Here is a 24,468-nt window from a genome sequence, read left to right on the forward strand (position 1 = left end):
CTGAGGGGATAGCGGTGCAGGGTGAAGCTTCTCAGGGTGCCAAGGTGCAGGGTTAAGGGTCTCAGCCAACAGTGGTGCAGGGTTAAGGATCGATACGATATGGCGTGGGAAACGATGACTCAGCACAATGCTTATGTGAAATTATGACTCAGCTCATAGTGTTCCAGACGGGAATGCTCACTGGTTTCCAAACTGCCGGAGAATCAGGGCCCAAGTCCCTACACTGGCCCACAAGGCCTTGCGACCTGACTTTGTGAACTGTAATCCCCCTCTCCGACGACTCTCACCTCACTCATTCCCCAAACACACCGGCCTTTGGGCTTCCAAGCACCTGTCTTGACCTTCTTCCGCAGATACCCCACAGTGGCTCACGATGCACTTCCTTCCAGTCTGTTCTGGAATGCCCATCATCAGACAGGAACTGAGTCATAACTTCACATAGGCATTGTGCTGAGTCATGGTTTCCCACGCCATATCTATCAATCCTTAACCACGCCTTATCACATTACATCCTTACAAAATCCCATGGCAGGCGTGGATACAGGTGTCATCTCCAGCTGACAGGAAACCGAGGCATTGAGATGCCCAGTGGCCAGACTCTAAGATCCCAGTGCAGAGCCCAGGGTCTAGCATTAGGGCCTGCTCCTGACTCTAGGGAAACCCTGGTGGAGTAATGGTTAAGTGCTATGGCTGCTAACCAAAGGGTTGGCAGTTCGAATCCGCCAGGCGCTCCTTGGAAACTCTATAGGGCAGTTCTACCCTGTCCTATAGGGTCACTATGAGTCAGAATCGACTCGAGGGCACTGGGTTTTGGTTTCGGTCCTGACTTGGAGTGTGGGCCTCAAGCTGCTCAGGGTCCGTGACGCCTGTAGGGCAAGGCTGGCTGGGTGAGATGACCCTGGGAGCTGGGGGGCTGGGATCAGGATGTTCATACTAATGTGGGTGCCCCTGTCCCAAAGAGGTGATGCTAACTGGCCCATCAGGCCCCTGCTTGGCAGCTGGACCCCAACTGGCTGTATCCCACAGTCGTGAGCTGGGGCTGTGCCCCCTCCTACCCTCTGTCCCCAGCCATGCTTCGAGCTGCCTAGTAGAGAGAACTCAGACTCCAACCCTCTGGAGGAAAGGAACCAAAAGGAGGAAAGAGTGGGGCCTACTGCTCCCCCCACAATGTTATCTTTCATTCACCCACCACCTCCCTCATTACAGCCATGGACAGGGGCATCTGAGCAGGGTTGTACTGGCCAGGCATCTCCCCCAGGAGGGACTGGGAAGAGACTACATTGGGTTGGGAGTGGGGCTGGGGATGTACCAGTGTCCCAAGGCCTCATGCTGTGGGAGGGGCACCCATGAGTACCTTAGGTCATAGCGCAGAGGTTTAAATCAAGAAAACTCTTCACAAGACTTAACAGTTATTGCCTTTCTGGGCACGCAAACAAGACTTTTTAAGTCTGCTGGATCATATTCATAATGTAAGTTCCAGGAACCGCAGCACTCTGGAAGGTTCCGAGCCCGTGTCTCCACAGTGCCGCAAACACTCCTCACGTGAATGGAGGGAAGACGGGGATGCCTGGGCCGGACCTGCCGGTATCCGTAGCGGTTCCGCCTCTGGTCTAGGCTCCAAGTTCACTTCTGTGTCTTGGCTTTTTGCTAAGGGATGAAGTTAAAGGAAACCCCAAACTTGGCCAGGCAGCATCTGTGAACATTTCATTCAGCCGGAGTGATGCAGATTTTTAAAACTAGCTTAGATATGTGGAGTAAGCCTTGTGCATTTTCCAGCCACAAGGCAGCAGGTGAGAGGGGCCATGGTCAGGCTTGGGCAGGAAGCGCTCAAACACCGAGAGGCCACCACACCGCGCAGCACTGCTCACAAAGAGATCATTGGTGGTTTGGGAGCGGGCAGGCAGTAGGCACACATTCACACGTGCTTCTGTGTCCACCTGCCGCCGGGTGACACCACACACACCCGTGGCACACGCAGATCAGCATTGAATGCCTGGGAGTCCCCAAGCCTCTGTCCTGCTGACCACCCAGACCAGCGCCCTAACCTCTCAGGCAAGGTCGCAGCCCCTGGGGAATTCAGATGTGTGCACTGTGTGTGTGGGTGTGTGTCTGCATGTGTCTGAGTGTGTCTGGGCTTGAAGGCCATGTCTTCCTGGGCAGTTTTCAGGAAAGGACTTTCACTGGACTATGTGCGTGTCAGTGTGTGCATCTGTGTGTGTGTGTGAGTAAGCATGTGTGTGAGCACGTATGTATGAGTATATATGCGTGAATGCATGTACATGTCTGTGCATGTGACACATGGAGGAGGAAAGGCTCTTCTTGGCCACTTTTCAGAAAAGCACCTTCACTGGAATGAGTACGTGTGAGTGTGTGCGTGTGTGAGTGTGTGTGTGGGAGTGTAAATGTGAGTGCATGTGAGTATGAACACGTGATGTCTGTCTGCATGAGTGGGAACCTCTGTGTGTCAGTATGTGTATGAGTGTGAGTATTGTGTATGGGTGTGTGTGAGTGGGTGTGAGCATAAGTGTGTGTCTGTGTGTGTATACATCCATGTGCACACTACAAAGAAAGGGGACTGCTGACCAGGAGTGAGCCCCCTCCAGGGCCCCTCATCCTGGCAGGGCCTAGGGCCCATCCCGTCCGGTGCCGCTCCCAGGCCCAGGCCTCCCTCTGCCCTGCGGGCAGCATGGCCCTCCTCAGGTACTGAGCCTGCTGGCCACCGTCCCCAGCACCTCCCTTTCACCCTTTGCTGAGCCTCCCCCCGAGAAAGCTTGGTGTCCCCAAGGCCTCCTGGGGCCCACCACCTCCGGACCCCATGTGTGAGAAGATGGTGGGAGCTGAGGGCACCCTGAGCAGCAGGCTGGCCCTGAACTAAGGAGCTGCTGGAGCTGCTGGCCGGACCTGCCGTGGTCGGGGCACAGCAAGGGCCACTTGTTTGGCCAGTGCCAACAGAGCCAAGGCCACACTCTCCTCCCTGAAGGCCGTGGCCCGAGGTATTTATAGACCATCCCTGTGGAGTGGCTCCTCACAGCTAGCAGCCTCCCAAAAAGGGTGGACTTGATTAAATGAGGCAAAGTTCTTCTCCCCTCAGCCTTGAAAACTTCCCACCATGCCAGACAACCAGGAAGGCTGAGCGGCTAATATAAATAGATATTGTGATTAGAGAGCACGGTAATCGCAGAGAAAAGGTTCCCAGCTAGCATAGCATGACATCAGCCAGCCGCAGACTGCAGTGAGCAAGGAACACGCTGGAATCATTGTTTCCTCTGGGGCCGCGTGTAGGAAGCAAATTGCCCTGCAGAGAGACATGTATACACACTGTGCATGAGTGTGTTAGAGTGGGTGTGTGCGTGCATGTGCGCATTGTGTGGCTGCATGTTAGTGTGAATATATGTGTGCATTGTATGTGGGCGTGTGTGAGTGCATGGGTGTGTGTATGTGCACGTGTGCCTCGAGTGTGTGCATGTGTGTGAACTGTGAATGTTATTGAGACTGTTGTGTGTGCGTGCATGTGCGCATTGTGTGTGAATGTGCATGGGCGTGCGTTGTCTGTGCACGTGTGCCTTGGGTGTGTGTGCACACATGCGTGCATACATGTGTATGAGTGAGTGTGAGAGTATTGCTGAATATGTGTTGTGTGTCTGTGCTTGTGTGTGTGCATGCGTATTTCTTTCTTTCTTGTTAGAAAAACGAGGAGAAAGAAAAGCCAGTCATCTGTTGACAATTTACCTGTCATTGGGAAAATGGCCAAGACAGGGTCTCCTCAGGACCACTAGGTCCTGGTGTCTGGCTCCAGCCAGCACTGCCATCTCCTGTTAGGAGAAGAGGTTCCGGGTTCATCAGCCAGAGCCTCTCTGATGGGGAAGGGGCTCCTGGTAACAGGATTTTCACTTTTCTCAAATTTGGGACCAGTCTCTTTCTCCATGGCCCCCTGCCCAGGGCTAACTTCCCCCCTCCCCATCTTCAGCCCCCAAGTACTGGCCAGGAACCACTGTACTCACCAAAGCCCAAACTTGGGGCCTCCTAAATGGTTGGGGCCTGTCTCCAGTACCATTCCTGAGGCTGCCCTCACCCAGGATGTAGCTCACAGGGCCTGGAACAGAAAGGGGGGGTGAAGGGGGGACGTCTCCAACTTCTAAAAGCAACAGACTTAGAATGGTTGGTGATGGCTTGCTCCCTCCTCTCTGGAGTAGCCGTGACTGAAGTGGAGTGGACGACGTGGTGGGATTCTGAAGCAAAAGGGCCTCAGGTGGAACAGACAAGGCTGCAGAGCCTGCAGCCGCCTTGCCCTGGCTCTGCTCACCCCAGGGAGGGATTCTCCATTCCAGATGAGTTCAGAAGACCTTGCACCCATTTTAGAAACATCTTGGGGGAGGAGGGCACACACAGCACTACTGTCCCCATTTTCCAATGGAAAGGGCCAAGGCATAGCAGCATTCAGCCTTCTCTCTGAGCCATCCCAGGGAACCGGAGGGAAAGGCACAGGGGTCCGTGCCAGTCCCTGCTGGGACCCACCTGAGCCTTGTCTCACACCCACCCTGCAGCCTGAGAGTGACTGCAGAGCTAGCTGTGTTAGTCGCCAGGGAGGGGTGCACACACACACATACATGCATGCATGCACACGTGCACTGCATGTACACATGCATACATGCACATTTGTGTACCCACACATATATGCACACACATACACGTGTGCATACACATATTTCACACACATACACACACTCACTGCACACATACATCCATGTGCATGCACATACTCACATGCACACACAGTGCACACACACACATATGCATGCATGTGCACACACGGGCCGGCTCACACACGCATGCGCATACGTGCATACACACTCATGCAATACCCACGTGCATGCACACACATACTCTTGCACAGTCTGCCTCTGAATCAACAGGGATCAGGAGCCCCCATCCCAACCTCCTCTGTGCCTTGGGTTTCCTGGTAATTTCATATTGTCTTTGTCATTACTTCCTGCTGATGTTTTAGGTGAGGTCTGCCACAAGTCCTACACGCAGTTCTCCAACCTGTGCCGGCACAAGCGCATGCACGCCGACTGCCGCACGCAGATCAAGTGCAAGGACTGCGGGCAGATGTTCAGCACTACCTCCTCCCTCAACAAGCACCGGCGCTTCTGCGAGGGCAAGAACCATTACGCACCCGGCAGCATCTTCGCGCCCGGCCTGCCCTTGACCCCCAGCCCCATGATGGACAAGGCGAAGCCCGCTCCCAACCTCAACCATACCGGCCTGGGCTTCGGCGAGTACTTCCCCTCCCGCCCGCACCCTGGTGGGCTGCCCTTCTCCGCAGCAGCCCCGGCCTTTCCTGCTCTCACGCCAGGCTTCCCAGGCATCTTCCCTCCGTCCCTGTACCCCCGGCCACCTTTGCTACCTCCCACACCCCTGCTCAAGAGTCCCCTCAACCACACCCACGATGCCAAGCTTCCTAGCCCCCTGGGGAACCCTGCGCTGCCCCTGGTCTCCGCAGTCAGCAACAGTGGCCCGGGCGCCACCTCGGCTCCAGGGGTACAGGAGAAGTTTGAGGGTGGCCTAGAGGATGCATATGTGGAAAAGCTCAAGACGAGGCACAGTGATGTGTCGGACGGCAGCGACTTTGAGGACATCAACACCACCACGGGGACTGACCTGGACACCACCACGGGGACAGGCTCAGACCTGGACAGCGACGTGGACAGCGACCGCGACAGGGCCAAAGACAAGAGCAAGGCGGCCGAGGGCAAGCCTGAGTTTGGGGGTGGTCCTGCACCCCCGGGGGTCCCCAACAGCGTGGGTGAGGTGCCAGTCTTCTACTCCCAGCACTCCTTCTTCCCACCGCCTGAAGAGCAGCTGCTGAGCGCATCGGGGGCTGCAGGCGACTCCATCAAGGCCATCGCCTCCATTGCCGAGAAGTACTTTGGGCCTGGCTTCATGGGCATGCAGGAGAAGAAGCTGGGCTCACTGCCCTACCACTCCGTGTTCCCCTTCCAGTTCCTGCCCAACTTCCCCCACTCCCTGTACCCCTTCACGGACCGCACCCTCACCCACAACCTGCTGGTCAAGGCCGAGCCCAAATCACCCCGGGACACCCTGAAGACGGGAGGCCCCAGTGCCGAGTGCCCCTTCGACCTCACCACCAAACCCAAAGAGGCGAAGCCCATGTTGCCGGCGCCCAAGCTCCCCACTGCCCCTGTGTCGGGTGAGGAGCAGCCCCTGGACCTGAGCATTGGCAGCCGGGCCCGGGCCAGCCAGAATGGAGGGGCCCGAGAGCCCCGCAAAAACCACGTCTACGGCGAGCGCAAGCTGGGCGCGGTTGAGGGGCTGCCCAAGGCGTCCCCCGCACAGCTGCCCCAGCAGCCTTCCCTGCACTACGCCAAGCCCTCGCCCTTCTTCATGGACCCCATCTACAGGTACCAACACGCCCGCCCCCACCGCTCCTGGGGCCTGCCCCCACTGCTGCCCTGGGACCACCCTGCCCCACCACTCCCAGGCATCTCTGTACCTGCCACCCCAGCAGAAACCACAGGGCCATGTGCCCACCCACTGGGATGCCCGCTCATTGTCCTGTAAGGTTCTCCCTCCACTGCTTCAGCCTCAGGGAGGCCCCAGCTCTTGCGGGGTTCTCACTTCTCAGGAGGGGACACCTGACTTGACCCTTTCCTGGACTAGGTGGGGCCGGAACCTGGCCAGGGTTGTGTCTCTGGACACATGGGACCCCTTTGGGCTGTATCTTGGACGTCAGCTGCCATGCCTGGGGCCACTCCCAGCCCTGCCCCAGGCCCTCCGCACCCTCCTGATGTTTTCCTCCAATCCGCTCTCCACCATACAGTCACACCCTGCTCTGTTCTCAAAGCACCTTCTTTGCCTCCCAACGTCCCCACTTCCTTTAGGTTGCTTCTGTATCCCCAGCCCTGGAGCCACTGTGGGGCTTTCTCATGGCCCCCAGGAAATCAGGAAGGAGCCAGCCTACTGCCTGGGGGGCAAAGGAGGAGAGAAGGAGGAAGGAAAGAGGGCGGTGTGGGGCTTGGGAGGGTTGGTGTCTGCCACCTTGATACCTTCCCTGTGGAGCTTATTTAATCCCCTCCCTTGTCCCTGGTGGCGTAGTGGTTAAGTGCTACCACTGCTAACCAAAGGGTCAGCAGTTCAAATCCGCCAGGTGCTCCTTGGAAACTCTGTGGGGCTGTTCTACTCTGTCCTATAGGGTCGCTATGAGTCAGAATGGACTCGACGGCGCTGGGTTTGGTTTTTGGTTTTCTCATCTGCGTAGGCTTTGAACCTCCATGGAATCCAGGTGGGTCGGAGAGCAGGTGGGTCTGGTGGGAGGGGATCTGCCCCCAAAGACCGTGTCTCCACGCTGCCTGCCTGGCAGTGTGAGGGCACGTCAGAGCAGGTGGAGCTCTGAGACTGTGCTAGTGCAGGGCTCAGGGAGCACAGTGCACCCCCAGAGGTGAGGTGGTGCAGATAGTGCAACATGACTGCAAGGTGCACGTGATCTGGGCCAGATCTCTGTGACAAGAGCACACATGTGCACAAGTGTACAGGCATGCACTGAAGTGTGGGGGGGCAGCTGTTCCAGGTGGGTCTAGCACAGCAGGGGACCCAGAGCCCCAAGAGGAGACCCGGGGAGGAGGCTCCCCCTGCTGTGTCCAGGCTCGAAGCTGTTGTCGAGGACAAGGTGGCAGAGATGACGCTAGAGCCCAGCAGGCCAGGAGCTCCAGCCACAGCGAGGCCCAGGAGCCACCACTTCGCGACCACAAACACACCATGTCCCGCCCACTGGCTCACACAAGTGGGTTTGTTATTAGCTGCCACCGAATCAGCTCCGACTCATGGCCACCTTATGTACAGCAGAACAAAACATTGCCCAGTCCTGTGCCATCTTCACCATCGGTGGTGTGCTCAAGTCCATTGTTGCAGCCACTGTGTCAGTCCACCTCCTGGAGGGTCTCCCTTGTTTTCGCTGACCCTCCACTTTACCAAACACGATGTCCTTTTCAAGCACTTGGTCTTTCGTGACAGCATGCCCAAAGTAAGCAAGACAAAGTCTCACCATTCTTCTAAGAAGTTATTCTGGCTGTACTTCCTTCAGGGTAGATTTGTTTGTTCTTCTGGCAATATATGGCATATTCAATATTCTTCCCCAACACCACAGTTCAGACGGATCAGTTCTTCATTCTTCTTTTTTCATTGTCCAGCTTTTGCATGCATATGAGGCAATTGAAAACACCATGGCTTGGGCCAGGTGCACCTTAGTCCTCAAAGTGACATCTTTGCTTTTTAACACTTGAAAGAGGTCTTTTGCAGCAGATTTGCCCAATGCAATATGTTGTTTGATTTCCTGACTGCTGCTTCCATGGCTGTTGATTGTGGATCCAAGTAAAATGAAATCCTTGACAACTTCAGCCCTTTCTCTGTTTATCGTGATGTTGCTCATTGGTCCAGTTGGGAGGATCTTTGTTTTCTTTATGTTGAGGTGTAATCCACACTGAAGGCTGTGGTCTTTGATCTTCATTAGTAAGTGCTTCAAGTCCTCTTCACTTTCAGCAAGCAAGGTTGTGTCATCTGCATAATGCAGGTTGTTAATGAGTCTTCCTCCAATCCTGATGCCCCTTTCTTCTTCACATAGTCCAGCGTCTCAGATTATTTGTTCAGCATATAGATTGAATAAGAAAGATAAAACAATACAATCCTGCCATACACCTTTTCTGATTTTAAGCCATGCCTTTGTCTGCTGCGAGGCTGTATTTCCCGCAGGGGCCCTAGCACTGTCATCCTGGGTAACACGGAAAATGCCCCCCAGGTGTGTCTTTGCAAACACACCATCTGTGACATGCTTGAGAAAGTGACCAAGATGGCGTCAGAGGGGCCAACTGTGCACTGACTGAGCCTACCTCCAGCTGGCGTTCTGGGGCCAGTGTAGCCACCAGAGGCTCAGGGGAGCACTTGCCAACAAAAACAGTCTCTGGAAGCTCCAGCAAAGCCAGGAGACAGCTGCGGTGTGAGGAGAAAGTGCCCAGCCACGCCCCCAATGCAATGTGCAGCCTGGGTTCCGAGGAGGACCGGAAGGGGGTGAAGAAGGACTCAAAGAACAGAACCTTCCAATCAGGCCTCACAGTCAGAGCCCACAGGCATGCAAGATCTTCTACTTTAGCTTTCTTCCACTCTGTCCCTCTGGCCGCCCCCAGGCCCCCAGGCCCTCCTCCCCTGTCCAGCCCTCTCTGGCCCACACTTTGGCCCTTTGCTCTACTTCCCTCTTTGGGAAGATTCTTCTCCAGGCCTGTTCAGGGCCTTGGCCATGGTGCCCTGAAAGCTGCAGGGGGTCAGAGGTCAGAGCTGGGACCCAGCCCCAGGACCTCTCTCGGCCCTGTGGAGAACCTGCTGAGACCTGGCACTCCTGGCTTTTTCCTCGGGATCCACCCTGCCAATGCCAGAGGCGCACTGGACTCTGCCTTTGCTGCAGGCCAACTCCAAGGAAGAGCTGACTCTCAGAGACCAAGAGCAGATGGCCCAAGGTGGGTCCACTCCAAACAGCCTCCTTCCCTCTCCCAGGCCCCATCAAGACAAGCAACTGCATGTCCTGCTGTGAGTGTTTCTCTCCAGGTCCATGAAGGCAGGGAGGTTATAATTACTGAAAATGCTGGGCTTTCAGGGAGGCGGCAATCCCCCCCAACATCACGCCCCCTCTGGGCCTGCATCCTGAGGGTGACCCCCAGCCAGTTTCACAGACCTCTCCCCCCAGGGTGACCCTAAACAAAGACTGAGAGCCCCTACCCCCAGGTCACAGGACCCCTAAGCTTCAACCAGTCTGGCTGCCCAATGCCTGAGCCCCCCTCGCCCCCTCCCATCACACAACTGCTGTCCCTTCCAGGATGGGGGCTCACGTGGTGGTCACAAACACTGAGCCTTAGGGTCTTGACAAAACCTGCCCTGTCCACTGCAGGCTGGCGGGTCCTGCTCACTGTGGCTGCTGGGGAGCCATGCTGGCAGGGATGCCGCAAGAGCATGGAGTTCAGGAAAGGACAGGGAGACACACCTCAATTGGGTACACCTCGCTGCCTGCGTACCTTCCCTCCCATGTCATCACCGGCCCAGCCACCCAGCCACATCTGTGCTCCTTAGGACCGGGGTCTGGCATTCCCCTTGGAGCAGGCATCTGGCATCTGTGGACTTGAACACGCACCCCCTCCGTGGCCCCTAAGATACCCCAGGACTGGAAACCAGAGAGCCCGGTACATCTTTCCACCCTGAGCCAAGCCTCCTCCTCCCACCACCACTCAGGGCCCCTGCGTCCCCTTCCCTGGACAAGTTGCTCAAAGGCTGACTGCACCCCACCCAGCCCTGAGCTGTCCCTTCATGCTCTTCTAAGCTAGAGGCCTCGCCAGCGAATTTCCCACGTAGCTGAGACCAACCTCTTCAAGAACCAGAGTTTTGTTGGTGATTTTGCTCCTTCAGGAAGACAATCTTCCGAAAACTCGGCACATGATCCTCTCCCTTCTTCCCCAGCCCCCTGTACAAGGTTACCGCCCCACTGGCACCTGGGTTGGCTGTGTTGGGCCTCGGTGGCTCCTCCTCTCTCCTGGCTCTCATTCGACCTTGCTGCTCCTGCCAATGCCCCTGCCACCCCCCAACTTACCGCTCTGATTGCTGAGGGCAGAAAAGCAAAGAGCGGAGCTTCATAGCGGAGCGAGGGCCTGGAGTGAACAAAACAGAATCCACCAGACCTGGACACATCCAGAGAAAGGGGCGTGTCTGGCACCGAGAGTTCGCAGGTGTGACTCGACCCTCAGCTTTACTAGGAAAAACTCCGACTCCTGGCAACACCAGGTGTGTCAGGGCAGAACTGTTCTCCATAGGGTGTTCAGTGGCTGTAATTTTAAAGAAGAGGATGGATAGACCTTTCTTCTGCGGCACCGCTGGGTGGATTGGCACCACCAGCCTTTCCAAAGAGACTGATAAGTGGCACTTTGTGAATCTTAGCCCCAGGCTGGAGACGGAAGAGACCCGGCAGACGGCAGAGAGCGGCCGTTGGCAGAATCTCTGGCTCCATGAGGGAATCAGTGGCTGTACCCAGCCACCACCTCTGTCTACTGCTGCGGTTTGGTTTGTGATTACCAGGGTTGTCATTGACACTGTGGGAAGAGTCTAGAATCCTGGTCTCTAGTAGTCATGGCGGGTTTTTAGGGAGAATGTCACCTGGTGACTCTGGGGGTCCTCAGTGACTTCTTGAAGACAGAAACTTCTGGGTCACTTGCATCTACCAATACACGCAGTCAGGGGCCCGTGCCCAGGACTTCAGGCAAAGGGAATCTGGGTGGCTTTCTCCTGTGAAGCCTCCTGCTACTCCACCCTCTGCTGTGGCCAACCTCAGGGGACCCAGCGGGGAGGAGGCAAGGCCCCTGCCCACACAGGGCTGATGGACTCCTCAGCATTGAGGCCGATGCACCTGGAGCCTTTGGAGAAGATGCTAGAACTGCCAGCATCACGAGTCATTACGTAGCACAGATGCCAGCAGCTGGGGTGCTCCAGGGAGATGTGGGTAGGACTTGAAGGGGGGCTAGAGTTGGGTGTAGTGACCAGCAAGGTGACATGAGGGGTAGCAATGAGCAAGAGTGTGTCTGGAGGCAGGAGAGGAGGGTGCAGCTTGAACGACACTCCTGGGTAAGTGGTAGGGCCAGACCATGGATGTTCGCGTGCCCAGCAGGGACATCTGGTAGGAGCAGGAGCCACAGAAGGCAGGACAGTCGCAGCGAGAGCCCCACGCCGAATTGCCTGCACCGGGACACAGACTGGAGGGCAACCAGCGGGCTCTCCCTGCTCAGTGCTGGAGCAGTTCCGTAGGGTACGTAACCCTCTGTATTGTTGTCCAGCAGGGTAGAAAAGCGGAAGGTGACCGACCCCGTGGGCGTCCTCAAGGAGAAGTACCTGCGGCCGTCCCCACTGCTATTTCATCCCCAGGTAACTCACGGAGGACCAGGAAGGGGAAGCGGGTAGCTCTGTCTTCTAGTACTCTTATATAACAGAAACACAAGTGGGTGGTTTTAGAGAACATAAAATTATTTTCACACAGTTCAGGAGGCTGGAAGTCTGAATTCAGCATGTGGCTCTAGGAGAGGTCTTTTCTTATCTATTTCAGCCTCTGGTAGCTGGCAATCCTTGGTGTCTCTGGGCATCTAGATGTATCTGCCTCCAGCATCTTCTGATAGCATCTGTCTGCCCCCTGTGTCTGTGCTGCCCCTTATATCTCAGCAGCGATTAGGTTTAGGACCCACCCTACACTGACATGGCCTCAGCATAACAAAGAAAACCCTATTTCCACATGGGATCGCACCCACAGATACAGACAGGAGTTAGGATTCCAACACATATTTTAAGAGACACAATTCAGTCCACAACAGTGGCCCTTGAGGTCCTCACAGCCCCAGGCCCAGCCCAGGCTGCCCAACACAGGGCAGGGAGCTCTGCGGCGGGGGCCAGGGGCCCCAAGTCTCTGCCGAGGCCAGGCCACGCCCAGAGACAGACTAGGACAGGGTGGCCCTGAGCACTCCAGGCCAAGTGCAGAGGAAGAGTCTCTACTGGCCGACTCCAGGGCCACTGGAGGGTGGAGCTGACTGGTGGACAGGGAGAACTTGGGACAGGTAGGAACGAGGGCTAATGGGAGTCCAGGGGTCTCTCTGGAGGCCGTGAGGAAGAACCCCAGCCTCCAGGAACTCACCCACTGTGGCCCGGTGCTCTAGACCAGCACTGCCCCATGGAAGGTTCTGGGGTGGAGGAAGTTCTCTGCCCAGTGTCCAGTGTGAGAGGCTGTCCATCTGCACCGTAGCTGGGAGCCCCTAGAAATGGGCCTGGGGATGGAGGAGCTGCATCCCTAGTTTCATCTCACTTTAATTCATTTAATATAAGCATAAGAAGCCACAGGTGGCTGGCAGCCAGGCCGGGTGGCCCAGCCCACTCCCTCTGCCCAGAGGCCCGGGCACCCTGGGCTGGCAGGTCCTTCAGGTGGATTTGGGGCCACACCAGCTAAAGGGTCCACCCAGAGGCAAGGGGTTGCCTTCCAGGGTCCCAGAGGCTCCCCCTCAACCTCTGGGACTCTGGAAGGCAACCCCTTGCCTCTGGGTGGACCCCTGCACCTGGTGGAGAGGGGCTGTGTTACACACGAGTGTGGAGGGGTGCAGGCTGGGTTCAGTTCACACAGAGAGACTTTTTGGGGTCCAGGCACTGTTCATTTGGGGCCATCACTGCACTGTTAGATGTGCCAGTCGTACTGGAAATCCAGTGTATCAGCACCACGTGGAGGGGGTCAGGGAAGGCCGAGATGAGGGACCAGCCAGACCCCAGGGAACCCCAGTGTTCTGGGAGACAATGGGAGGTGGATCTTCGAAAGAGGCCAAGGAGCAGTGAGTGAGAAACACCAAGACAGAGCTGGGGGTTGGTAGTCAGAGGAGGGAGTGTTTCACCACGGAGACCTGAGGAGACTGGGCGGGGAGGTCGGGAGAGAGGAGACAACCCCGAATGCGGCTTCTCAGGGGCAGGGACGGAGGGGGGGTTGGCATAGAGCCAGAGGCATTGGAGACCCAGGGTGGTGTAAACAGTGAGCGTACGCCGCTGCTAACTGAAAGGTTGGAGGTTTGAGTCCACCCAACAGGCACCTCAGAAGAAAGGCCTGGCAATCTACTTTGAAATAATCAGCCACTGAAAACTCTATGGAGCACAGTTCTACTCTGACGCACGTGGGTCGCCATGAGTCAGAGTCAACTCAACGACATCTGCTGGGCAAAGGAAAGAATGAGAAAAAGAAAGGAGGAAAAAGGGAAAGAAACGAGAAAGGAAGAGAGGGAGGGAGGAATCTGTGTGGGTCAGAGGGACAGAAGCTCAGGTGGAGTGAATGGGAGGAATTTGAAATAAAGGGAGAAGAGACTGGGACAGCAGCCCAGGAGGGCCTGGGGGCGCAGGGGCCTTTTCTGGTGTGAGGGAGACTTGGGTGGGCTCAGTCGAAAAGAACAGAAGGGGGGAGGGGCTGAGTGGTAGAGGGGGGCAGGGTGATGAGGAGGCAGGAAGCAGAAGAGAAGGGGGAGGGACTGACCCTCCATGGAAAGAGGGTCCCCAGGGAGGTGGTCAGCCGGAGGCTAGCACCCCTCCCCCATGGCTGAGGGTGAAGTGGGAGTCTGGGAAAGAGGACATCCTAGGGCGTCTTCAGGGCAGGGCATCGCCCAGAGTCTCCCCATGCCCCATCTCCCTGTACCCACCTGTCCTCATTGCCTGAGTCCCTGCCCCCTCCCAGGAGTCACTGGCCACTGCCCCCCACCCCCATCCCACCCGGGGGCTCCAGGGCCTTAGTGTGACTCCAGACAAGGATATTGTTCTCCTTCCCGGTGTCCCTACCACGGACAAACACCGGCCTCTGTGAACCCCACACCCTGCTTGGTTCACAGCTAAACTTAGCGCCAGCCATTGTTTCGCTGGGCCTCGGTTTCGTTTAATAACTTCCCCCGATTTTCCTCGGACGGGCTGGAGAAGCCGACAAGCTAGCCTGCACATCCTGCATTTGTGAGAGTGAGAATGGCGGGGACATCAGCCGGCAAGACCCAGTCCCTGGTGGGCCAACCGCCCATTGTCCCTCCTGCCACCCCCTGCCCGCCCCGAGGCGCAGAGCCAGGAGGAGGGCCAGGAGGGCCATGTCCACACTCGATGGTCCCGGTCCAGCCAGTGCTGATAGCTAACAGCATCCGCAAAGGCTGAGCCTGTGCAGACTCTAAGTGGCCAGGCGGGACAAGGCCCAGACCCCTCTGCTCAGCTGTGCAACCTTCATGGTGTGGGGTGGGGGCTCCTGGCCTGGTTTGGCCCATCCCACCTGGTGGTCCTGGGGAGCCTCAGGGTTGGGTGGAGAGTGCCAAAGTGTTCCAAGGCTGGGATTTCTCAGGCAGGGGGCTCTCTACGCCCCAGGCCTTGGAGCCACCCCAGAGACCTGTAAGCCAGGCCATGGAGGGGCCCGTGAGGGGCTGGACAGCAGCTGTGGGCACCAGTCAGTGTCCACCTGTTCACCAGCAAGGATAGAGAGGTGGCAGCCTTCGTGGGGAGCATCCAGTGCTTCAGTGAAAGGGGGGCCCGCCTCTCCAGGCTGGTAATGTGGAGCCCAAGGCCCTGGATGCAGCCTGGGGGTTGGAGGAGGCTTTGTTGGTTACAACCAAAGACACTTCCCACTTGTGAACCCGCTCTGTCTTCCTTCCTTCCTTCCTTTCAATGGATTTAAGGAGGTATCATTTACATGTGATAAAGTCTACCCGTTTTTGGTGTACAGCTTTTGTAACTCCCCATTCTCTCTCCTCCCATCCCAGGGTAATCACCAATCTTCTTTTGTCTCACGGATTAAACTACTCCGTATATTTTATATAAGCAAGGTCACTCAGCGTCGTGTTCTCCAGGTGCATCCATGCCATAGTGTGTGTCAGGACTTCATTACTCCACGAGTGAGAAATAGTCCATTGTATGGATATTTCCCCTTCATCTGTTGATGGGCTCTGGGCTGGCTCCACCTTTGGGCTGTAATAAACCTCTGGGTTATTTCATTGTAATCAATCAAGAGTTCCCTAAATAGCAAGATGTCGCCTCATTGGAGCAGCCGTGGCCTCTGCTAGAATTGGTAAAAAAAAAAAAAAAAAACCCTCTTCCCAACACCCTCTCCTGCCAGTACCTCCTCACCTCATCAGTGCCTCTGACTGGATGCCTGGGGAAGAGGCCCCACCAAGGTTAGGCCAGGTACACTGATGAGGGCAAAGTGACCAGGACTCGCTGAGACACCCACCCCCAATTATGAACGCTCTTCCCTTTCAGCCCCCACCCCACCCCCGGCCCCGCAGGACACGGCACACAGCAGGCACACCCACGGTGGCCTCCCTTTAGGGGTGCAGCTTCTGTTTTACAAGGCAAGAGGGTGCTCTGTAGAGCAGGGCTGTGAAATCTGCCCAGCTCCTCCAGTTCCACCCTCTTCTGCTGTCACCAACCTGTGCTACCTCAGTGGGGCAGGGTTCAGCTTGGCCTGAGTGCTCAAAGGGAGTCCCCTCTGGGATTCTGATTAAAGCTCTGCCCCCTGAGGTGGGAATGACCAATCCCATGCCTCCCTTGGCATCTCCAGGGAGTTGGGGAGGGGGGTGCAGACTCTGGATCCTAGAGTACAGACACCCGGGCCAGCCTTCGTCCCTTTCAGGCAGTCTCAAAGGTGCCCCCTCCCCCCCGGCAGTGGCTCTCAGCTTCTGAGCAGTTGGAGGAGCTAGCGGAAGAAGTTCTGGGGCCTTTTGTCCACGGCGGGTGCCATTGCCCCAGCACTGATTGGCATGTGGAAAGGTCAGGGGCTTGCAGTGCTCCCATTCCTTCTCAGGGGAGATGTCTCCTCTTTGCGGGGTCTGAAGGTTCCCTTAGCTGAACCCTGCTGTCCAAGGCAGCCCTTCACTTCCACACACTGCTCATCTCCCTTTCTTCCCAACATTCACCACAAGGATTTTTCCATATTAACTGCCAGCAACCAATGCAACCCTCAGGATAATTTCTCTGAAAACTGGACCATGACTGAGTGCCCTGAGTTTAATTTAGCTGTGTCTGTCAGTTTGTCCTACCGTGGGGACTTGAGTGTTGCTGTGATGCTGGAAGCTATGCCACCAGTGTTCAAATGCCAGCTGGGTCACCCATGGTGGACAGATTTCAGCTGACCTTGCAGACTAAGACAGACTAGGAAGAAGGACCCAGCAGTCTACTTCTGAAAAGTATTAGCCAGTAAAAATCTTATGAATAGCAGCAGAACATTGTCTGATATAGTGCTGGAAGATGAGCCCCTCAGGTTGGAAGGCACTCAAAAGATGACAGGGGAAGAGCTGCCTCCTCAAATAGAGTCGACCTTAATGACGTGGATGGAGTCAAGCTTTCATGACCTTCATTTGCTGTTGTAGCATAACTCAAAATGAGAAGAAACAGCTGCAAACATCCATTAATAATCAGAACGTGGAATGCACGAAGTATGAATCTAGGAAAATTGGAAATCATCAAAAAATGAAATGGTATGCATAAACATCCATATCCTGGGCATTAGTGAGCAAAATGGACTGGTATTGGCCATTTTGAATCAGGCAACCCTGTGGTCTACTATGCCGGTAATGACAACTTAAAGAGGAATGGCGTTGCATTCGTCATCAAAAAGAACATTTCAGGATCATAATATCCATACACCTACAAGGAACACCAGTTAATATGACTATTCAAATTTACGCACCAACCACTAAGGCCAAAGATGAAGAAATTGAAGATTTTTACCAATTTTCTGCAGTCTGAAATTGATCGGATGTGCAATCAGGATGCCTTGATAATTACTGGTGATTGGAATGCAAAAGTTGGAACCAAAAAAGAAGGATCAGTAGTTGGAAAATATGGCCCTGGTGATAGAAACGATGCCAGAGAGCACATGGCAGAATTTTGCAAGACCAACGACTTCATCATTGCAAATACCTTTTTTCACCAACATAAACAGCAACTATACACATGGTCCTCACCAGATGGAATACACAGGAACCAAACGGACTACATCTGTGGAAAGAGATGATGGAAAAGCTCAAAATCATCAATCGGAACAAGGTCAGTGGCCGACTATGGAACAAATCATCAATTACTCGTATGCAAGCACAAGCTGAAACTGAAGAAAATTAGAAAAAGTCCACGAGAGCCAAAGTATGACCTTGACTATATCCCACCTGAATTTAGAGACCATCTCAAGAATAGATTTGACGCGTTGAACACTAGTGACCGAAGACCAGATGAGTTGTGGAATTACATCAAGGACGTCCTACATGAGGAAAGCAAGAGGTCATTAAAAAGACAGGAAAAAAGAAAAAAGGCCAAAATGCATGTCAGAAGACACTCTGAAACTTGCTCTTGAACGTTGAGTAGCTAAAGCAAACGGAAGAAATTGTGAAGTAAAAGAACTGAACAGATTTCAAAGGGCAGCTCAAGAAGACAAAGTATTATAATGACAGGTGCAAAGAGCTGGTGATAGAAAACCAAAAGGGAAGAACACACTTGGCATTTCTCAAGCTGAAAGAACTGAAGAAAAAATTCAAGCCTCAGGTTGCAATAGTGAAGGATTCTACAGGGAAAATACTAAATAATGTAAGAAGCATCAAAAGAAGATGGAAGGAATACACAGAGTCATTATACCAAAAAGAATTGGTCAATGTTCAACCATTTCAGGAGGTGGGATATGACCAGGAACCGATGGCAAGGAAGGAAGAAGTCCAAGCTATACTGAAGGCATTGGCGAAAAACAAGGCTCCAAGAATTGATGGAATACAAGTTGAGATGCTTCAACAAACGGATGCAGCACTGGAAGTGCTCACTCATCTATACCAAGGAATTTGAAAGAGAGCTACCTGGCCAACCGACTGGAAGAGATCCGTATTTATGCCTATTCCCAAGAAAGGTGAGCCAACTAAATGTGGAAATCATCAAACAATATCATTAATACTACAGGAAAGTAAAATTTGGCTGAAGATCATTCAAAAGTGGCTGCAGCAGTACATCAACAGGGAAGTACCCAAAATTCAAGCTGGATTCAGAAGAGGACATAGAACCAAGGATATCATTGCCGATGTCATATGGATCCTGGCTGAAAGCAGAGAATACCAGAAAGATGTTTACCTGTGTTTTATTGACTATGCAAAGGCATTTGACTGTGTGGATCATAACAAGTTATGGATAACATTTCAAAGAATGGAAATTTCAGAACACTTAACTGTGCTCGTAAGGAACCTGTACACAGATCGAGAGGCAGTCGCTCAAACAGAATAGGAAAGGTGTGTGTCAGGGCTGTGTCCTTTCACAATACCTATTCAATCTGTATGCTGAGCAAATAATCCTAGAAGCTGGACTATATGGAGAAGAATGGGGCGTGAAGATTGGAGGAAGACTCACTAACAGTCTGTGATACGCAGATGACACAGATTTGTTTGCCGAATGTGAAGAGGACTTGAAGCACTTCCTGATGAAAATCAAAGACCACAGCCTTCAGTATGGATTATATCTCAACATAAAGAAAACAAAAATCCTCACAACTGGACGAACAAGCAACATCATGATAAATGGAGAAAAAATTGAAGTTGTCAAGGATTTAATTTTACTTGGATCCACAATCAACACCCATGGACGCAGCAGTCAAGAAATCAGAAGACATCGCATTGGAAAAATCTGCTGCAAAAGACCTCTTCAAAGTGTTAAAAAGTGAAGGTGTCACCTTGAAGACTGAGGTGAGCCTGACTTAACCCATTGTGTTTTCAATCACCTCATATGTATGCGAAAGCTGGACAATGAATAAAGAAGACCAAAGAAGAATTGACTCCTGTGAGTTGTGGTGTTGGTGAAGAATATTAAAGATACCACGGACTGCCAAAAGAACGAACAAATCTGTCTTGGGAGAAGTACAACCAGAATGCTCCTTAGAAGCAAGGATGGTGAGACTTTGCTTCATGTACTTTGGACATGTAATCAAGAGGGATCAGTCCCCTGGAGAAGGACAGCAAGCTTGGTAAAGGAGAGGATCAGTGAAAAAGAGGAAGACCCTCAACGAGATGCACTGACACAGTGGCTGCAACAATGGGCTCAATCACAACAATAATTGTGAGGATGGCGCAGGACCAGGCAGCGTTTCATTCTGTTGTGCATAGGGTCCCTATGAGCTGGAACCGACTCCATGGAACCTAGCAATACAAAAACAATTCAGAGATCAGAAGTGAGGTGAGCTGGAAGTGACCCCATGTTGTTGTTAGGTGCCTTAATACATTCAAAGTATGTGAGACGAAGTCTCGCTGTCCTTGCTTCTAAGGAGCATTCTGGCCATACTTCCTCCAAGACAGTTTTGTTCGTTCTTCTGGCAGTCCGTGGTATACCCAATATTCTTCACCAACACCATAATCCAAAGGCATCAATTCCGAGTGACTGGAGTCCCAGAACAGGGAGGGGGGACAGAAAACACAGAGAAAATAGTTGAAGAACTCCTGACACAAAACTTCCCTGACATCATGAAAGACGAAAGGATATCTATCCAAGATGCTCATCGAACCCCATTTAAGATTGATCCAAAAAGAAAAACACCAAGACATATTATCATCAAACTTGCCAAAACCAAAGACAAACAGAAAATTTTAAAAGCAGCCAGGGAGAAAAGAAAGGTTTCCTTCAAGGGAGAATCAATAAGAATAAGTTCAGACTACTCAGCTCATGCAGGCAAGAAGGGAATGGGACGACGTATACAGAACACTGAAGGAGAAAAACTGGCAGCCAAGGATCATATATCCAGCAAAACTCTCTCTGAAATATGAAGGCGAAATTAAGATATTTACAGATAAACACAAGTTTTGAGAATTTGCAAAAACTAAACCAAGACTGCAAGAAATGCTAAAGGAGATTGGCCTGATGACCAATAATATCAGGTACCAGCACAATACAAGGTCACAAAACAGAACGCCCTGATATCAACACAACTCAAATAGGGAAAGCACAAAAACAAACAAATTAAGACTAATTCTAAAAAATAAATAAATAAACAAAAGAATACACATAACAGGAAATCATGGAAATCAATAGATAAACGATCACAATAATCAAAAAAGAGGGACTAAATATAGGAGGCATTGAACTGCCAGATGGAGAGTGATACAAGGCGATATAGAAGGATACAAGTTAGGTTTTTACTTAGAAAAATAGGGGTAAATAAAAAGGTAACCACAAAAAGGAATATCAATTCCATAACTCAAGAAAAAAGCCAAGAAAAACGTAACGACTCAACAAACACAAAGTTAAACATTATGAAAATGAGGATCTCACAAGCTACTAAGAAAAACGTCTCAGCACAAAAAGCATGTGGAAAAATGAAATGGCCAACAACACACATAAAAAGGCATCAAAATGACAGCACTAAAAACTTATTTATCTATAATTATGCTGAATGTAAATGGACTAAATGCACCAATAAAGAGACAGAGAGTCACGGACTGGATAAAGAAACACGATCCATCTATATGCTGCCTACAAGAGACACACCTTAGACTTAGAGACACAAACAAACTAAAACTCAAAGGATGGAAAAAAATATATCAGGCAAACAATAAGCAAAAAAGAAGAGGAGTAGCAATATTAATTTCTGACAAAATAGACTTTAGACTTAAATCCGCCACAAAGGATAAAGAAGGACACTATATAATGATAAAAGGGACAATTGATCAGGAAGACATAACCATATTAAATATTTACGCACCCAATGACAGGGCTGCAAGATACATAAATCAAATTTTAATAGAATTGAAAAGGGAGATAGACACCTCCACATTTGTAGTAGGAGACTTCAACACACCACTTTCGGCGAAGGACAGGACATCCAGCAAGAAGCTCAATAGAGACACGGAAGACCTACTTACAACAATCAACCAACTTGACCTCATTGACTCATACAGAACTCTCCACCCAACTGCTGCAAAATATACTTTTTTTTCTAGTGCACATGGAACATTCTCTAGAATAGACCACATATTAGGTCATAAAACAAATCTTTGCAGAGTCCAAAACATCGAAATATTACAAAGCATCTTCTCAGACCACAAGGCAATGAAGCTAGAAATCAATAAGAGAAAAACTAGGGAAAAGAAATCAAATACTTGGAAAATGAACAATACCCTCCTGAAAAAAGACTGGGTTATAGAAGACATCAAGGAGGGAATAAGGAAATTCTTAGAAAGCAACGAGAATGAAAATACTTCCTATCAAAACCTCTGGGACACAGCAAAAGCAGTGCTCAGAGGCCAATTTATATCGATAAATGCACACATACAAAAAGAAGAAAGAGCCAAAATCAGAGAACTGTGTCAACAACTTGAACAAATAGAAAGTGAGCAACAAAAGAACCCATCAGGCACCAGAAGAAAACAAATAATAAAAATTAGAGCTGAACTAAATGAATTAGAGAACAGAAAAACAATTGAAAGAATTAACAAAGCCAAAAGCTGGTTCTTTGAAAAAATTAACAAAATTGATAAACCATTGGCTAGACTGACTAAAGAAAAACAGGAAAGGAAACAAATAACCCAAATAAGAAACGAGAAGGACCACATCACGACAGAGCGAAATGAAATTAAAAGAATCATTTCAGATTACTACGTAAAATTGTACTCTAACAAATTTGAAAACCTAGAAGAAATGGATAAATTCTTGGAACAATACTACCTACCTAAACTAACACATTCAGAAGTAGAACAACTAAATAGACCCATAACAAAAAAAGAGATTGAAACGGTAATCAAAAAACTTCCAACAAAAAAAGTCCTGGCCCGGACGGCTTCACTGCAGAGTTCTGCCAAACCTTCAGAGAAGACTTAACACCATTACTATTGAAGGTATTTCAAAGCAAAGGCATCAATTCTTCTTTGGTCTTCTTTATTCATTGTCCAGCTTTTGCATGCATATGAGGTGACTGAAAACACCATGGCTTGGATCAGGCACACTTTAGTCCTTAAAGTGACATCTTTGCTTTTTTAACACTGTAAAATTATTTTTTTAGAACCAGTTAAATTCCTTCCCACCCCACACTGAAGGAAGCCACCTACCATCTACACAGCTTCTTTTGCCATATCAACTGTGTCATGTGACTTTTGGCATTATTATTTTGAGTATTTAATTTGGGACAGCTTTTTCCTGGGTAGTTCAAATGGTTATTGCACTCTGCTGCTAACTGAAAGTTTGGAGGTTGGAGTCTACCCAGAGGCACCTTGGAAGAAAGGCCTGGTGATCTACTTCCGAAAAGCCAGCCATTGAAAACCCTATGGAGTGCGGTTCTACTCTGACACACATGGAGTCACCATGAGTCGGAGTTAATTCAACAGCAACTGGGTTTTGTTTGTTTGTTTTTTAGTCTGCAAGAGGCAGCTGAATTACTTGTAGTACTTTGCCTGCAATTATAGTATTTTGCCACTAGGGGGCACTGGTACCTCCAGTTCATAATCCATGTTTTAAACTGAGATTCAGGATAAAACCCATTGCCATCAATGGATATCTTAATGGTTCAAGACTTTTTTTAAAAAATCCAAATAAAACTCTGCGTTTAACCCAAACTAGCCAGTCATAAGTGCTGACCACGGCACAGGGGTCAAGATGGCCAGGCAGTGCTGGCCTGGGTCAGAATAAGGACTTGGTCATCAGGAGTACTGCTGGCCTGTCACTCAGGTCCCACAAAATCCAGGCGTTGGGATGGGCTGGTGAAGGTCAGTTCAGGCCCCCACAAGCTAGACCCCAGACTGTATTCGGGGTGTTCTAGGGAAGAACAAGAGCTGGGCAGGCCATAAGAAAGTTAAAGAATCCAGCCCAGCAGCCAGGAAGCCCCCAGGAGACCACTGGTTACGCTGACTGCCTGAGAACCAGCATGGCCTCCTTGTCCTGGCCCATCCCCGCGCTGTATATGGTCTTAAAGGATCCCCAGTGCCCATAGGCGTGCTCCACACTCTCAAAATGCAATGGCAACCTCTCCTCTCTCTCCTGTGGACAGATGTCAGCCATTGAGACCATGACGGAGAAGCTGGAGAGCTTTGCAGCCCTGAAGGCTGACTCGAGCAGCTCCCTGCAGCCCCTGGCCCATCACCCCTTCAACTTCCGATCCCCGCCCCCGACGCTCTCAGACCCCATCCTCCGGAAGGGCAAGGAGCGGTACACATGCAGGTGAGGCCCTTGAAGCTACGTTTTCTAGAAAAACCCGTAGTTAACAGCCAGAGTGGGGCCCTGGTGGTACAATAGTTAAGAGCTTAGCTGCTAACCAAAAGGTCAGCAGCTCGAATCCACCACTTTCTAACCTTGGAAACCCTACAGCAAAGTTCTTCTCTGACCTATAGGGTCATCATGAGTTAGAATGACTTGACGGTAAGGGGTCTGGGTTTTTTGGGTTTTAACAGCCAAAGTGAAACATGGCAATAACACATCGTTATCTGTTCGAGGTTAGCTCGGCAAATATGCAAAATGGGTGGGCCTTCCCCTGAGATTCACCAGGCCCTGTTGGCTGGGAGCTCAAGTAAGGCAGCCTTGATCCAAGCATTCAAATCCAGGAGGGCCTGCGGTTAATGGTCCCCTCTGAGGGCACTCATGCCGTCTTCGAAGCCTTTGCTGATGGATTTCCGCCACACTGAGGAGAGACACCCCCACCGCCCTCGCCAGCTGGTGGGAGCCTGTCCAAGTTGGTCAGAGACAGCTCCAGCCACCAATGGGCTGAAGGGTTGAGGCACTACCGGGGGATGCAGCCCAAGTAGACCGAGCAGACTGGCCCTGTCTGTTCCTGGGGCATGTGGTAGGCTTCTCTGTAAACTGGGGTCTCCTCAGGGGCTAGAAGGGTTTGGAAGCCTTGGATTCAGCAGCCAGGGCGGCCACATACAGGTGTAAAACCTAGGGCAC

General features: G+C 51.8%; 1 protein-coding gene across 1 annotated transcript in view; it reads left to right on the forward strand.

Moving 5' to 3' along the window:
* The window catches only part of PRDM16 (PR/SET domain 16), a 446,538-nt gene that overhangs the window by 405,044 nt on the left and 17,026 nt on the right, over positions 1–24,468 (forward strand). The window contains exons 9-11 of the mRNA XM_064281129.1: positions 5,006–6,422; positions 11,880–11,967; positions 23,576–23,745. Coding sequence (XP_064137199.1) covers positions 5,006–6,422; positions 11,880–11,967; positions 23,576–23,745 — 1,675 coding nt within the window. The remainder of the gene's footprint in view (positions 1–5,005; positions 6,423–11,879; positions 11,968–23,575; positions 23,746–24,468) is intronic.

This window comes from Loxodonta africana, chromosome 3 (genome assembly GCF_030014295.1).
Source record: "Loxodonta africana isolate mLoxAfr1 chromosome 3, mLoxAfr1.hap2, whole genome shotgun sequence".
Classification (NCBI taxonomy): domain Eukaryota; kingdom Metazoa; phylum Chordata; class Mammalia; order Proboscidea; family Elephantidae; genus Loxodonta; species Loxodonta africana.